Source organism: Andrographis paniculata, unplaced genomic scaffold (assembly GCF_009805555.1).
Source record: "Andrographis paniculata isolate CXL003 unplaced genomic scaffold, ASM980555v1 Contig50END, whole genome shotgun sequence".
NCBI classification, from domain to species: Eukaryota; Viridiplantae; Streptophyta; class Magnoliopsida; order Lamiales; family Acanthaceae; genus Andrographis; species Andrographis paniculata.
Window position 1 is genome coordinate 1,009,101 of NW_026137585.1, and position 15,840 is coordinate 1,024,940.

General features: G+C 33.9%; 2 protein-coding genes across 5 annotated transcripts; both read right to left on the bottom strand.

Moving 5' to 3' along the window:
* Positions 1-1,414: 1,414 nt before the first annotated feature.
* Positions 1,415-3,919, bottom strand: LOC127253268 (probable amino acid permease 7). The gene is made up of 7 exons (XM_051277750.1): positions 3,476-3,919; positions 3,159-3,395; positions 2,947-3,040; positions 2,639-2,853; positions 2,427-2,560; positions 2,095-2,322; positions 1,415-1,991 (listed from the first exon to the last, which is right to left on the bottom strand). Exons 1-7 carry the CDS (start codon positions 3,591-3,593, stop codon positions 1,605-1,607), a joined length of 1,413 nt encoding a protein of 470 aa, XP_051133707.1. The 5' UTR covers positions 3,594-3,919; the 3' UTR covers positions 1,415-1,604.
* Positions 3,920-8,153: 4,234 nt separating this feature from the next.
* LOC127253143 (enhancer of mRNA-decapping protein 4-like) lies at positions 8,154-15,817 on the bottom strand. Of its 4 annotated transcripts, XM_051277572.1 has the most exons (13): positions 14,921-15,812; positions 14,178-14,227; positions 13,940-14,096; positions 13,656-13,844; positions 12,443-12,571; positions 11,331-12,246; positions 10,861-11,243; positions 10,373-10,732; positions 10,180-10,299; positions 9,490-9,660; positions 9,232-9,390; positions 8,823-8,942; positions 8,155-8,662 (listed from the first exon to the last, which is right to left on the bottom strand). In XM_051277572.1, exons 1-13 carry the CDS (start codon positions 15,635-15,637, stop codon positions 8,354-8,356), a joined length of 3,780 nt encoding a protein of 1,259 aa, XP_051133529.1. In that variant the 5' UTR covers positions 15,638-15,812; the 3' UTR covers positions 8,155-8,353. The 4 variants fall into 4 exon arrangements, with proteins under 4 accessions (XP_051133530.1, XP_051133529.1, XP_051133528.1 ...); XM_051277571.1 differs by having other exon boundaries at positions 10,861-12,246; positions 14,178-14,224; positions 14,921-15,813; XM_051277570.1 differs by having other exon boundaries at positions 10,861-12,246.
* Between the last annotated feature and the right edge of the window lie 23 nt (positions 15,818-15,840).

The following is a 15,840-nucleotide window of genomic DNA, read 5'->3' on the forward strand; positions in this document are numbered from 1 at the left end:
ATAACATTTCTTTTAGAGCTTTTTGGCGGTGGAAAAAGTGCACTACAATTATTTTATTTAACTTTTTTTTTAGAATTTAGACATAAATAAATATAATAAAATATTGGCTTGAAAATCAAGCAAGATTGCGTCTAGGTTTGTTTTGCATCGGACCTTTTTTAGAATTATTTTATTATTATTACTAATTATTTTAGTTTTTATTTATTATTATTATTATATATATTTTTAAATAGCTGAGAGTAAATTCAGTTATCAAGATGGGTTGATTTGGAAATCAATAAAACACCTGATATGAAAGAAATGTTCAAAACCGAGTAAATATATAAAAGAATTTCATTCCATACAAGTTTGAATCACTGAAAGATTTATTTGCCTTTTTGATTTATTATTCTTTTTCTTATAATTGTGTGCTGATTGCTCATCTCTTTTAAATATAGATTTTGTAACTTTTTGTTATGGTATTTATCAATTTGTGTTGCTTATCAGACTTGTATGAATAATATTGTTAAATTGCAACTATCACGTGTAAACACAATTTTGTATTTTTATGTATACATAGTGATTTGAGTAAGGCAACCAAAAGTGGCAAAGGCAACAGTGATAGGGATGAGAACATGGGCCCAATATATTATCCCAAGCCCATTTGTTCATTTTTTTATTAGCCAAAATTTGTATATTAACTCCTAAATCAAGGAAACAATGCAATAATTGATTTTGAAATATATTAGCAAGTTCAAAACCAAAAATCTTCTTCTTTTCCTTTTTAATCTCTGACATATCTTTCCAAAATAGCATTGGGAAGACTATCACGCAAGTTAGAAACTATTAGCGTTGATTCTTATAAACGGTGGGGCATGAAAGGAGGGGCTGCTAATCCCATTCTAGATAAGTGATAATCTTTAGAATTGTTTAGATACATATTTTTCTTTAGAATTATTTACATACATATGTTCAGAAATTTCAATAGTTTTTATCAAACAATATATATTTTCTAAATATCATATTAAAAATTTATTTTATTTTAGAAAGCAACTTAATACTCTAACATTTTATTATTTTTAACTTTAAAAAAAATAAATAAATAATCAAAATTTAAACTTCAAAATTCACTATTCAACGAAGCCTCGATATTTATGTATAAATGTAAACATGATCATATCTAGTAACACTAAACTTACATTTATTCTATGACTACTATACCAAGACTAAATAAAACAATACCTTGAATCCCGTAAATGATGGTCCGGTAGCGTAAGATTGAACATGTGACCGTGAGTTCATAGTTAGCTTAGTGTGATTACGCTACAATACTATCTACCAAGTTAAGGACTATTTCTATCAAATTTTTTTTGAAATGTAGAACTAATTCAATACTTAATTAATTATATATATATTTTTTTTAAGTTGTAGAGACTAAACAAACATATTTTTTCTTTGAAGAAAAAACCAAACCAAATCAAACCATATACTTCCCAATATTATTTTCTTCAACCAATGTAACAAACTAACACTGCATTAACCTAAATCCCCCCTTTTTAATCATTTTCTTCTCTCTCTCCTCTCCGTGTATATATACACACATATACATATGTATATTTTGGTGTTCATGAGGAGGAGGTGAATTTGGCTCTCATCAATCCTACAACAGAGCCAATCAAACCAACCAAAGACAGCACAAAACACAGCGCACTAACTCCCTGAAGAAACACCCATTTTCTGGACCACGCCCGTGTCTTCGACTGCACTAAGTACATCTCCACGGGGAAGTACACTGCCAGCGGCCAAAAATTCAAAGCCCCCAACACCCCCAATACCTGGTTGAAGTACGGGAACAACATCGCTATCCCCGTCGTCGACACCACGTACGCTGTCCTAAAGCACACCCGCAATGGATTCACCCCGATTCCACCCCATTTGTATGACTTCCTGCTCTCTGGAAACTTCCTCGATATCCACCTCTCCGCGAATGCAAACACCGGCTGGCTGTATACCTGCCCGCCGGAAAGTCGAAATTCGATAGAACACGTTTGTTTATTCAAATTATAAATTAGATTTTCGGTTGAGGAAAGCAGAGTAGTTGTAGATGGAAGGAACCTGGTATCCACCGACGAGGTGGAGAATGATGCAGGCGTTGGCGAAGTCCACCAGCCAAAACGGCTCGTAGAATCCGAATCCGGTCAGGAGGTTGCCCGGAGTGGCGTCGCCGAACGCCGCGTAGCCAAAGCAGGCGCAGCAGAGGTAGAAAAATGTCGTGATCAGAATTGCCGACATCGTCACCTTCTTCATCGTCTGGTTTGCCGCTGGAGGCGACTTCAGAGTGTCCTGCACATTCATATATATGTATGTATGTATTTGCTGAATAAATTCGTGGTATCGATTGATGGCTGGTTAGGTTGTTGAACAAATTGGAGATTAGTGCATTTCACCTGAATTTCGAGGACGATTTGTGTGTATGGATAAGCGAAAGCGATGTCTCCGAGCGCCTGAAAAATATGCCATGTTTTTTGAGCAGAAGTGTTTCCCGGTACACCGCTTATGCTTCCTTTTATCTCCTTGTTTTCTGGAAATAATTGAATTATCGATTCAGCTTTGCGGTAGAGAAGAAGAAGAATACGATGAATGGTAGTTAAACTTGTACCAATGACGGCTGCGAATCCGAGTCCGAATCCGATGGAAGCGTAGCAGAACGACATGATTGCGGCGACGACGGAGAGCCAAGCCATGTTGTGGAAATCAGGGATTTGAGAAACTATGATCTGACTCAAACCGAAAATCAGCATGAACTTGTAGTCGCCGTATCTGCAATCAGCGTCGTGGCCTCTGTCGTGGTAACAATCCGACCTCAAAATCGCTCTGTGTTTTTGTTTATCAGATTTCAGGTCGATTTGTAGAGAAAGCTTGCAGGATTTTAAATAGCTGGAAATTAAACCCTAAAGATGATCTTACTTGACGCTGGAAGCTGTAACAATGGTGTAGGCGATTCCACATCCGTAGAAGCTCTCCATCAAAAACAATCCACAGATCAGCTGCTGCTTCTTCCCTGCACACAACCGAAAAAGAAATCCGAGCTCTGGTAATTCCAATTTCGAACGCCATGGCAAACAACGTGACTGTCTAACTGATTCATATAACGGACTGACTAACCAAAACTGACTGACCTAAGTAGAACTTGACAGCTTCAATGAAGGATCGGTGTCGCGCCGGACCGTCGATCGGATCCGGCGACCTGTAGCAGTCGCAAACAAGGAAAATCGAAACCTGAGTGATGGCGGCGAAGACGACGATAGCCAGAGGACCGGCGATCCATCCTAATTGAGCCGTGCTCCATGCGAGAGACAGCACTCCTGCTCCAATAACTCCGGTAATCACATGCGCAGCCGCCGTCCAGAACGTCCCTGCAAATCGACTATAAATCAGTTTCCGATCAGACTAATTACCTTAGTAGAAACTATACCTGATTAACCAATTGCTTTACCTGTTCTTTGGACGAGGTCGTCAGAGTCACCGGCGACTTCGAAGCTGGCATTTGGGGATGAAATTAGGTCAGTGCTCTTGGAGCCGTTGCCGCCATTACTGCTGCTGTTGCGCTCCATTTTTGTGCGAAATTCTAGGAAGATACAGCATTACATTTATAGAGAGATAGATAAGAGAGAGAGGTGCGTAGGCCAATGAATGAAATGGTTGGGATTATTATCTCTGCAGGAAATTAAAATTGGAGAGGGGAGGAAGATGCGTCCATGGAAACTCGTGCTAGCTGCAAATCAGAACTCTGAATCGTTTTTTTGTTTGCGAGGTTGATGGTGACCCTTTCTCTGTCTGTCTGTTTCTTTGTCTGTGTGTCGACCCTCCCTATATATATATATATAAGTATATATAAGTGTGTGGGTGTGGGGGAGACGATGGAGCTGTGATTGTGGTTTGCAGACAGGGAAATGACGAGGGGAAATATATATTTACGAATGTTAACCGGGGCGGGTCTTTGCCCCGACCCGCTCGGACTTCAAATTTTATAAACCAAAACGAGTTACGAGTGTGATAAAAAACTCCCTCTTAACTCGATTTTGTTTCGAACTTACTTAAATTTAGCAATTATAAAAATTTATATTATAATTTTTTATAACAATTTATATTATCTAAATTTATAATTTTATTTTTTTTATTATCTTTTAAACCCACACCATTGTCGTTTCTAATTATATTCTTAAACACTTTATTAACAATACATAAAAAACATATATATACATAGAGAGAGAGAGATTTGTTCATCTAATTAAAAATAAAAAATAAAAAATTAGCATGTTTAAAATATGTTTGTTTAAGAAAAAAAACAAGAGAAGAGAGAATAGTTTTTTTTTTTTTTTTAATTAAAATATGATAATACATAGTATATAAAAAAACTTAACATTTAGTACTAACTTTAAATACAATAAAAATATTTATTTTATAGAATTTTCTTTAAAAAATATTTACTTCACATTATATATTTTAATTATCTTTTAAATTTTTTGTAATTTATAAATTTTATATAAATTAATTAATTATCTTAATTTTAATATATAATTATTTTATTATATAATAATTATTTTTATTTATTATTAATTATACTTTTTGTAAATTTTTTATCTACAATAATGTAGATATTTTTAGGAGAGAATATTATACTATTCTCAATAATAATAATAAAATACACCTATTTTTCAATAAAAATTATAATTTCTTTTAAAAAATATTTTTAAAACAGTGAAAAATTATTCTATCATATAATTTTACAATTTTTAAAAGTATTTTATGTAAATTTCAATAACTAATAATAAATATTTCACTAAAATAAAATGATTTAACATTTAAATTTAAATATAGAAAAGATAATATTGGCAAATGTCCATACCTTTTTTTTCATTTAATGTTTAGCCATTTGGCCACTAGTTCCATTATTATGTGTGGTCTTTTTGCATTCACTTATTGCTTGCATTAATACAATGTATTTGTTCATTTGTTGTATACTATTGTTAATAAATATTATTTCGAAAATATAATATATATTTTATTTACTTATAACTAATTAATAGTTACATATAAAATATTATTTTTATATTAACAATATAAATTCATCTAATACAAATTGAACAAGTTCATTATATGTATAGTTTTAAATATTTTGTTATAACAAATGGGGAATTGTAAAAATATTATAGATAATATTTTATATACCTAATTATGTATTTTCTTAATAATATTTTTTATATTAATCATTTTTTTTTTTTTTTTTTTTATAAAATGGTAGTTATGTTAAATACATATAGAAAAAAAAACACACAAATGATTCTAACCAATTTTTTTTTTTTTTATATTTCTTTTTTCATGAATCTTCAATACAATTAATTTACAGTAAATAAAAAAAATTGAATAATTAGAGAATGTATCCATATTATATATATATATATATATATATATATATATAACACGCCAATAATTGTGGATTGCTATTATTAAGCGTAACAAGTCAAATTGAGTTAAAAGTTTATTTATTTATTTATTGTTTTTGCCTATATCAAGCTTCATGATGATTAGTCTTTCATGGAAGTGATATCTTCTAATTAATAAAGAAACCGGGGATTTTTATTTTTTATTTTTATTATTTTTACAATGGTGTGATTTTCCTAATATTTATTACATTTTTTTTTTAAAAAAAATTCAAATTAATCAGTTATTATTTAATTAATATATTACATAAACAATTAATTTTTTACTCAAAATTTATTTAAATGTTATTTTAATTTAAAATTTAATTGTATTTTCTCTTATCTTCGTTTCTTTAAGTCTGTTTCTCTGTAAATTTTGGAGTAAGATTTATTGTTTTGAATAGTAAATTTTGAATTAAAATAATTATTTGAGATAATATAAATATATAAGGATGAATTTCATATAATTTAAAATTATATATTTTAATTTAATATTTTTAGAGAAAAAATTAGGAATTATAAAATACTATTTTAAAGAAACTATATTTAATTTTAAAAATATTTATTTAAAAAATTATATTAAATATATTTATATAATTGAATATACTTTTCATATAGGCTGTCTTTATACGGTGTATTGTGTTATTATATCTTACTTTTTTATTTATATTATATTAATATAAATTATATATTGTATCTATATTTTTATATTATCACCATTGTATTGAATTTTATATATCTAACATATGAACTGCACAACCCTGCAAAAATCATCATTAATAAAAAAGTTAAAAATAAAATAAAATAAATACTCTCTTATTCTCAGATACTGTGTCGGTATTTTAACAGGAGTGTAATTAGTAGATAATTAAGAATATATTAGTAAAAATAATTATCTTATAATATAAATAATTATAAATTACGATTAAGATAACTAATTAGTTTAATTAAAATTAAAAAAAAAAAAAAATTAAAAAATTTAAAATGAGATTAAAGTATGTAATCATTTTTCGAAAAATGAAAGTGACGTGAACATAGTATCCGGGACGGAGGGAGGGAGTATAAGTAAGCGACAATACGAAATGATGATATTCTATTTTAATTGCATTCTTAAAAATGAATTATTGATTCGGTGTATAAATATACACAATAAATCCAAAGTCGGCCGAGATTCAAACTATTCCAATACGACAATCACACGCTATTATTGCCGTCATAATCTCGGACTGAGTTTTATTATTTTTATCTTTTAATGATATTTTTAATTAAATGTAATTATTAAACATAATGAATTTGTTCGTACTGTCTTTATTTAGTGTTTTTTATTTGAAATATTTTAGTGTTAAGTATTGAAAAATATATTGATAATATAATAAATAATATTCCCTCCGTCTCATGTCTGCTATGTCTCATGTCTGCTATGCTACACTGTAGACACGGTATTTTAGGAGGGGTATAATTAGTAGATAATTAAGAATGTATTAGTGAAAATAATTATCCAATAATATAAATAATTATAAATTAAGATTAAGGTAATTCATTAGTTTAATTAAATTTTTTTAAAAAAAAATTAAAAATTTAAAATGAGATTAAAGTGTATAATTATTTTTCAAAAAAATAAAGTGACATGTATGTAGAACAGACAGAAACGGCAACGTGGACATAGTATGTAGGATGTAGAGAGTATTTTATTTTAAATTATTTTATTTTTATAAATACATAAAATATATATTTTATATATATATTATGCGAGTATTATATATTTTATTTATTTATATAATATTAATATGAAAATATGTATATTTTTGTATTGAATGAAGACACTAATGTTTGTATTAATTGTATAAAAAATTATTGAACATGAAAGAGAACATACCATAATTAAGTTAACTATCATTTATATTCAACCTTAACTAATAATATATATACTAAGAATATACTAAATTCGAATGAATAATAAATGCTTTGTTGATTCTTAGAATGTCTTGTAGAGTTATATTTTCAAATTATGCTTTGTCATGCTATGCTTATCTTATAATAATTATATATTTGTATTATATTAATTCTTTTTTCGAACTATTTATACTATAATATTCAAATTAAAAAATAATAATATTTTAATATTATAAAAATAGAATAAGTAATAATAAAGTGAATATATTATGAAAAATTTATTAAATAGTTAATAAAAAAGTAATAGGATAAATAAAAATAATAATAAAAAATTAATTATTACTATTTATTAAAATAGAAATAATAAAATTAAAATTGAATAAAATTATTTATTATAAATAAATTATTAAAAAATATAATTATTCATAAAATGGATATATATTATTTATTTATACTTATACTGTTAGTCCATGGGATCTTTTGTCCCAAAAATAAATTCTATCAACATAATGTGCATATATACACACAATTATGTGTGTAAAAGATAGGGGATGTGGTGTGTTGATGGGATTGAGTATTCGATTTTATTAAAATAGGAACAACCACCTTATATTAATACAGATTTTTTGTGTCAATATTTTTTATGAGTTCTCAAAATTCTAAATTTTGTTTATATATATATATTTTAAAAATTTTAACACTTAAAAATATTAGATAGAATATTATTTTTATTCGCAAAATATCACATAAAATAATAAATTTTTTACTATTTTCAAATTTTTCTTAAACTTCCAAAAAAAATCTTATGTAAACACAGCCCTATATTCAAAAATTGCATCAAAAAAGAACCCAGCTTTTGCTCCAAAAAAAACTCTTTTTTTTTCCCTACAAAGTTAGGGAAACAAAAATACCAGCAAGAGATTCAGCTCTAGAGAATTTCCTAAGCCAAAAAAATTTGTACAAACTTGGAGATGGAGCTGCCGTGGTCGATTTCCCGGTCATTTGGAGGTCATGAGCATCGAATTAAGGACGTGCATGATCAGCCGAATGCTCGACAGTTCGACGCTGGTGGTGCTGGGGAGGCTGCGATGGTGATTCAGAATTTGATTCACTTGCTCCAGGATAGGTTGCACGTGGATGATGACCACCGGATCGGTTGGATTTATGGCGGCTAGGATGTCTCTCATCCACCCGAGTTTTTCGGAGGTCCTGTTGCTGATATCGCACGCCAGCTGCTGCAGGAGCGACAGAAGCACGCCTTGGCTCAGAACGACAGGATCCGTCGTCAAAATCCCCGGTATATCAACCTGTTAAAGTTAAATGCAAGCGACAGAGTACACAATTTAAATTTATATATGAATGAATTTACGGAGATATTTCTAATGGATGTCGATAGGAAAACAGAAAATTCTTGTTCATATGATTATAATGGCAATGGAGATGATGAGCAGCGATTACAATTTGTACCTGCGAGCATAGCCATGATACAATAGCAACGTCGCTCCTTTGCAGAGCAATGGTGAAAGCTTCCTCGTATTTATGCTCGGTTATCAGTTGGGAGAGCTCTTTCTTCGGATCTACAGACGCCTGAGATTACAGAGCAAAATCTCAATTTTAGAATATATAGCTATGGGGCAAAGCAACAAATAGTACCATAAGACAGTCATGTTTCGATTTCACTTTCACCATTGCCACAACTTTCAATCTGAAGTCAGACCATAGCAATTGGCACGATAAAATCGACATAATTCAGTTACAGGCTGAAATCTCCATACGGAACTTCAAGATTGTCACGCATCATTCTAATGGTTTATAATTTTTTGACAGGTTCATACGCTCGATTCCACTTTTATCAATGAAGGAAGAGCAGACAAACCTTTTCTAGGAGGATGGCCAGAGGATCAGTACTCAGTTGATTAACCAATGGATTTGTTGAATTTGTTCCGGTAGCAGCAAGTGCTAACAATTTTCTTTGACCATCGAGAATCTCACTGCTTAAAGTTTGAGTCACTGATGATGCGGAATTTATAGCATCCTGAAATGAAAACCAAAGACACGAGTGAAGTCTAAAAGGCATCCGTAAATTGTCCTCCTAAAGTTTAAATGTATATAATTGTAACAGTTTCTTTTGTACCTGTAGAGCAACTGCTAATGGAGCATGTGAAGCCCCAAAGTGCTGCTGAGCTGCGGATGTATGATCGGCGATTCCTTTGTGAAATGTGGCGTCAACCTGCTCAAACATGGACCTGCATGACTTTTCAAATGCAGGAATCACGGATGCTTCCAGGCTCGACTTCAGAGTTTCCTGCACAGGGGATTAAAGCTAAGATATAGAGAAGGGGAACACAATTATAATTATAATTGCGGCATCCAAATAGATTAATTGGATTCGAAAAATTTTAAAACAAGTAGGAGGAAGGGGTGCTGGATAGTTGATGAAAACTTAACTCAAGAGTTTTGACCTCAAACTTTACTCACGCCGAGCTCAAGCTCATCTTCGGTTGGTTTTATACGAATAGAAACGTATGTTAACGTGGATTTACATCGTATACATTGTTAATAATTGACTGTTGATATATTATATCAATAACAAACGTAAGAAAATCAACTTTAGAAAAAAAAAGAAAGTTTTCAAGCTTGAGTTCAATACTCATGCAACAAGTTCAACGAGATTGAGCTAAAAGCAACAAAGATCTCGATGCCAGGTTGATTCAAGAACATCTTGGTTACTATGTCGATGGAAAGACCTTCATTTAAGTAAACTGTGACAGCATAGTCAATTTTTATTACTAAAAATCACACAACAGACGAGGTAAATTTATACCTGAAGAGCTTGCTTGCCAGAGGTTTGAAACTGCACTTGAATCTGCCGAGCAACTGTGACTTCAAGTTTGGAGCTTACAGATTTTTCAAGTTGATTGACAGCTTTATCACCTACCCCTCTCTGTTCATACAAATCATGAAAGTTTCAAGCAATGATTAAAATCATTCGAATATCGCAGTCTTAAGTTTTTTACCTGGAAGCTCTCTGCAATAGAAGCGGATATTGTTTTCTCAATGGAAGTAGTAACTTCCTGTGCTACAGATTTCCCCAACGACGTCATTTCTTTCTTTATGGCCTTCTCTATACCTAAGCATATATCTTTGTTTGAGCAATTTTTGATCATATTTGTTAAATGATCCACACACTCTCGCATTGCCTTGTTCTGTTTCGTACTCTCTTCTTGAAAACGAAGCGACAGTGCATCGGCATATGATTTGATCATTTTCTCCACATTACGTCCCAAGGTCGCCTCGAGTCTTTTAACTTCTTTGGTAACTGGGTTGGCAACCATGCCTGCCATCTGCTTCTGCATTTCTTTTTGCATAGCCACAAGCTGCATATAACAAAAGTGCATAAAGCAAACTAGAATCAGAATAATAATTCATTCTGAAATGACAAATTCACTACAGATGGGGTTGTCTCAAATCGAAAAATAGAAGTGCTCAAGGAATTGAAAATCACCTGATTCAGCGATTCTTGCATTGATAACATTTGTGGTGCAAATGCACTTTCTGCTGGAGCATTAGTGCTAACACATGGTTCATTAGACTTGTCTGAAGGTTGAGGTAGTGGTGAAGATAGTTCTTGAGCCCCTTTTTCATTCTGCTTCCTCGATACATCATCGTTCACAGATTGAGGAGCTTCGTCTGCAGTTAGCTGTCGACCAATCGTTTGAGTCTCATCAGTTTCATTAAACTGACTAGTGTCCTTGACGATACTGGTTTGCCCTGAATCCCAGGATAATGAATTAAGTGTTCGAGAAAAATCAATCTTGATATCAGCTCCTTCCAAGAAACTGGATAATTTTGGGCTTCGAGACTCAACATCATCCTTCGGTTTAACTCCTGATTCATCAACAATTTTCTCCTCCACATCAATATTCCTTGACTCATTGCTATTTACTGTATCTTGACTTTTTCGTTCAGCATCACCTGTAGGTGGTTCAGCGACGTGTTTTACGTCAGATACCGGATTGGCCATCAATATTTCAGCAGGAGTGACCAAATGAGCAGCATTCTTGAAATCATCTTCAGAAACCTTCGTATTGTTGTTCCTTGAATGAGTATCAAATGAAGCCCCCTCAGAGAAGTTTCTATCAACATTGCCTTGACTGTCAATCGAAAGATCACCAAATATAATTCCTGAACTAAGGACTCTAGCCGATAAACCATGATCCAAGCTGCTTAATGGGCTTCTAAAAGAAGAAGGCATTTCTGAGAACTTGGGGATTAAAGGGAGTGGTGAAGGAGCAGTAGGAGAAGAGATAGAGCTTTGATTAACTAACTCAGGAGCAGCATCAATACCCGGACATGTCATTGTATGCAAACTGTTCTCCTGAACAGATGCTTCCGGCAAGGAACTAGCTTCAAATGCCCCCACTTTTTTATTGCTAGAATGGTCTATATCACCAAGTTCTTTGGCACTTGGCTCTGAATGATCATCCTTGATATTTTCCATTGGAGGTGGAAGACACTGTGTTAAGAATAGATCATGCTGTTGAATAGCCTGAGTTTGAACACAGAATATCTTAACATTGTGCTCACCATTTTGCAGTATTTCACTTGTCCCAGTAACACTCAGTATCGGCATAGTCACAGAAAATTCAGCTATGTAATCCATTTGGGTCAATATTGCGCTAGGACCATATTCCAAGTGCACAACATACATGGCCTTCCTTTTGGCATTTGCTAACACAAGGAGACCAGCCAGTGGCAAAGCAGTAGCTTGATTGAAGAAAGCTTCTTCGACCGGAGTCTCTGAACACATTAATTCCAACATCTGAGTGCAATGCCACATTGTGCCATTATTGGGAGATACCCAAATCTTGACTTCCCTATTCAGTGGCCCCTGCACATGTACTTTTGAGGATGAGTGAAGTAGAATAAACAGAAAGCAAAGCCCAATTTCAAAACAACATTTTTTTTTTTTAACACGGTCCGTGTCCGTGCAAAGCTGACATTGTTGCAAAAACAAATCTGTAGTATACACTGGGATGTAATTTATTCTACAGGAGATGAATTTGAAAATCTTCTTTAGCATTTACCCCAGTAACTAGTACGAAGTGATCTGGCTTATTAGGTGCAGCCAAAAATGTAGCAGTGTTAACAGGATGACCATTATGAGGCTGTAGAACTACAATTGGTTGCAATTTCTTATCATCCCAAACCTTTACCTGCAATCAGAGAAGCAAAAGTAAACAGAAGCCTCTCCAGCTGTTTAAAATTTAGGAATGACTGTAGAGTGCCAAACATTAAATATGTAAACAAGAAAGTAGTTTTTCATCTCCCACAGATTGATATTGAGGAAGTGCAGAGCATGAAAAGGCTAAATTCCAATTAATTTTCTTCGATTCAATAACTTATTTAGATTCTCCAAGAATCAGTTCTGTCATACTTATCTAGGTTAACATAACAAACATAAAATCTTTTAAGCACTAGGTATGCATCAAAATTAATATATACAATATATTGCACAATCGTCAGATAATGTGTTTTTTTGTACTTAAAATCAATTGTCAAAGAATGGACATTTATTAGTTACTAACTTCCGATGATCATGGAACAACATAAACATATATATGCAGTCTTTTGGAGGAAAATTAAAAGTTTGGAGTCAATGGCAACATCCAATAGACACTAGAAAGAATGGGACCAGGGAAATTAAGACAAATTTGGGACACGCTAGACGATGAGTTGGTTAATCCACAGCATTAAAGCATTCATTGTAAAATAACTAGAACATCGAGCATGCCACTCAAGAGGTTAGCTCTGTTTTTGTCAAACAAAGTTCCACTTTTAGATTAGCATGCCACTCAACCCCCCGATCTTCCTAATAAACGTCATATTCCAAAGTGCTTTGCTAGCGCATATGATCCAGAATATCAAGAGCATAAAATCCATGTCCTTAAGGACACTTATCGTCAACTGTATGCCATCTTGTTCATTTCCGGAGCTGGTTTCCCTCCTTTAGTTCTTCAACCCTTACTCAAGTGTCTGATTAACTCTTTTAAGTTAAAATATGCATTCGCTTATTAAATTTCAACGTCATATATTCCGCCCAAATAAAATTCCACTAATCCCAAGGATATACATACATTAAGATTATTGGAGTTAACGCAGTATTGCTTTATCCATAAGCAACATTAGATCCATATGAAAAGGATAGATACATCAAAATTGATCATACTAAGGATTCAAGAGGTATTAAATAATTTATATGCTCCTTAAGACAGGCTTAAGCACAAGAAAACAACGAACCGTGCCATCTACTGAAGCAGATACCAAGAAAGCTGACTGGCACATGGACAAGTCGGTCACTTCTCCATTATGGCTTCCAACAAGCTTGACCCCTGTGATCAACTTTTCGACCCGACATGCTTCACCTCCACCGACCTTTGTAGTATCAATCTTCAGAACATGTCTGCCAATCCCAACGACAAGAACTTCCTGCAAGCAAAATCATTAATCATACAAATCAGGTCCAGAAAGGAAGAACAAAACAACAGTTTGAAGTTGAGAGTGAAATTCAAAATATGGAATACTTGTTTTTGGCAATGCCAACAAACTCTAGGGTGAATAGGTTTCCTTTCGGCATTAATTTGAATTGCAACTACCATCCTTCCAGTAATTCGACTCTCGACCTCGTTCTCTTGATATTCAATAATTTTCCACACACAGACATGACCATCCAAACCCACACTGCATCAAAGCACCGTCACATTCACATTAAGCGTACAACCAAAAGATGGATAACACAAGATCAACCGACGCAGAGGCTACCTAGCCAAAAGATGAACATCCTCAGCAAAGAAAGCCATGTCTGTGACCTTCTGAAAGAATCGTTCAGTACACAAAGAAATTGCTAGGTCATAACTGAAGATTGAGCATCCACAAGAAAAGCAATGTGCAACAAAATCACAAACATCCAAAAGCCCAATATATATCGAAAGGCTCCCATTGTTTAAGAACTTAACCAAACTACACCCCCAATAAAATAACACATACTCTTAAAATCGATGCCCAACAATTTCACAACTTGAGCAAGACCCTAAACAATGATCTTGAAGCTATGCAGTATTTGATATTAATCACCCAAATGGTGTCGATTTTCACTCCACAATATCCACAAGAATAACATTGTGCAGCAAAATCACAAACATCCAATATAAAACGAAAGGCTCCCATTATTTAAGAACCTAACCAAATTCCTTCCCAATAAAATAACACAAACTTTTAAAATAAAAACCCAACAATTTCACCACTTGACAAGACGCTAAACAGTGATCTTGAAGCAATATCTGACATTAACCATCCAAATGGTGTCAAATCTTTACTCCAAAATATCCACAAGAATAACAAGTTGAAAGAAAATTCACTAACATCCGATCCCAATATAAACATCAATGCCCGCATGTGTTTTCGACAAAATAAATAAACTACACAATCAGTTGGCAAGAAATTATCATCCCAAGGGAAACATTAGCACGCAAACTTGTAAAATCAAAACCGGCAAGAACCTCAACCTGAGCAAATTCACCCTTAAGCAATGACTTCGAACCAGTATGGAGATTAATCACCCGAATGGCACCATTCCTCAGTCCATAGCATATATACAACTTAGAAGCTGCAATTTGCCTTCCCAGAACGAGCTTAGGATCAGAGTTATATTTTGTAATTGGAGAAACCTTAAGTTGAGGCTGCACCTCGCCGGGCAACCTAACGTCTATGTCGTAAGCCAAACGATCACCAATTAGGCGTCGTCCTTTAGGAACCTTACTGCTCGGCATCCCCGTTTCAGTTTTTCGAATGAGTAAATCATGGGCTGTGGCTGTGGGTTGGATTTGGTTATGGGTTTCAGGGGTAGGCGGGGGGTTCAACAACGCCATCAGATGAGCACCGTGGCGGTTAGGGTTATTCCAATTGGGAATGTTACAGAATTCGGCCGGCGACGTCGGAGAATACGACATCGACATCAGCGGATGCGCGCCGCCGAAGTCATGGTGAGGCGGCGGAAGATTGAAATGCGGGGCGAAGTCGTGGAAGTAGCTGAAATGCGACGTTGGCGGCGGAGGAGAGGAGGCGGAAGGAGATGGAGACTGCGATTGGAGTAAATGAGATTGGGAGAGAGAGGTAGTGGCGGCGTTAGTGTCGAAGATCGGAGGATTAATGGAGGCTGTGTAGAAGTTGTGCATGTCGAATGAGGCGCCGGCGGGGGGATTGGGATTGCCAGGGGAAGCCATATATAACTGCCCCCGCCGAGGTTGTTTCTCTGCTCAGCGTAGTTGTTGATGGATCTTGGAGAATAATGGTTGGGTCGGTTAAGAAGTTGAGGTATGGTGTGCGGCGGTGGCGGTTATGGCGGCGATGGCGGTGGCAGTGGGGCCTGTGATATAGATGGAGGGCGCGGGTAGTGCCTAGTGGTCGGTACTAGTAGTTTTTTCGA

Excerpts from the sequence above, each read along its gene's own strand:
- LOC127253268 (XM_051277750.1), bottom strand. The coding sequence starts at position 3,593 with ATGGAGCGCAACAGCAGCAGTAATGGCGGCAACGGCTCCAAGAGCACT. Across the intron at positions 3,041-3,158 it reads AGCTGTCAAGTTCTACTTAG|GGAAGAAGCAGCAGCTGATC; the intron begins GTCAGTCAGTTT and ends GGTTGTGTGCAG. Across the intron at positions 2,561-2,638 it reads CGGATTCGCAGCCGTCATTG|AAAACAAGGAGATAAAAGGA; the intron begins GTACAAGTTTAA and ends AATTATTTCCAG.
- LOC127253143 (XM_051277570.1), bottom strand. The coding sequence starts at position 15,637 with ATGGCTTCCCCTGGCAATCCCAATCCCCCCGCCGGCGCCTCATTCGAC. Across the intron at positions 14,228-14,920 it reads TTAAGGGTGAATTTGCTCAG|AAGGTCACAGACATGGCTTT; the intron begins GTTGAGGTTCTT and ends CGATTCTTTCAG. Across the intron at positions 10,733-10,860 it reads TGCAAGAATCGCTGAATCAG|CTTGTGGCTATGCAAAAAGA; the intron begins GTGATTTTCAAT and ends TGTTATATGCAG.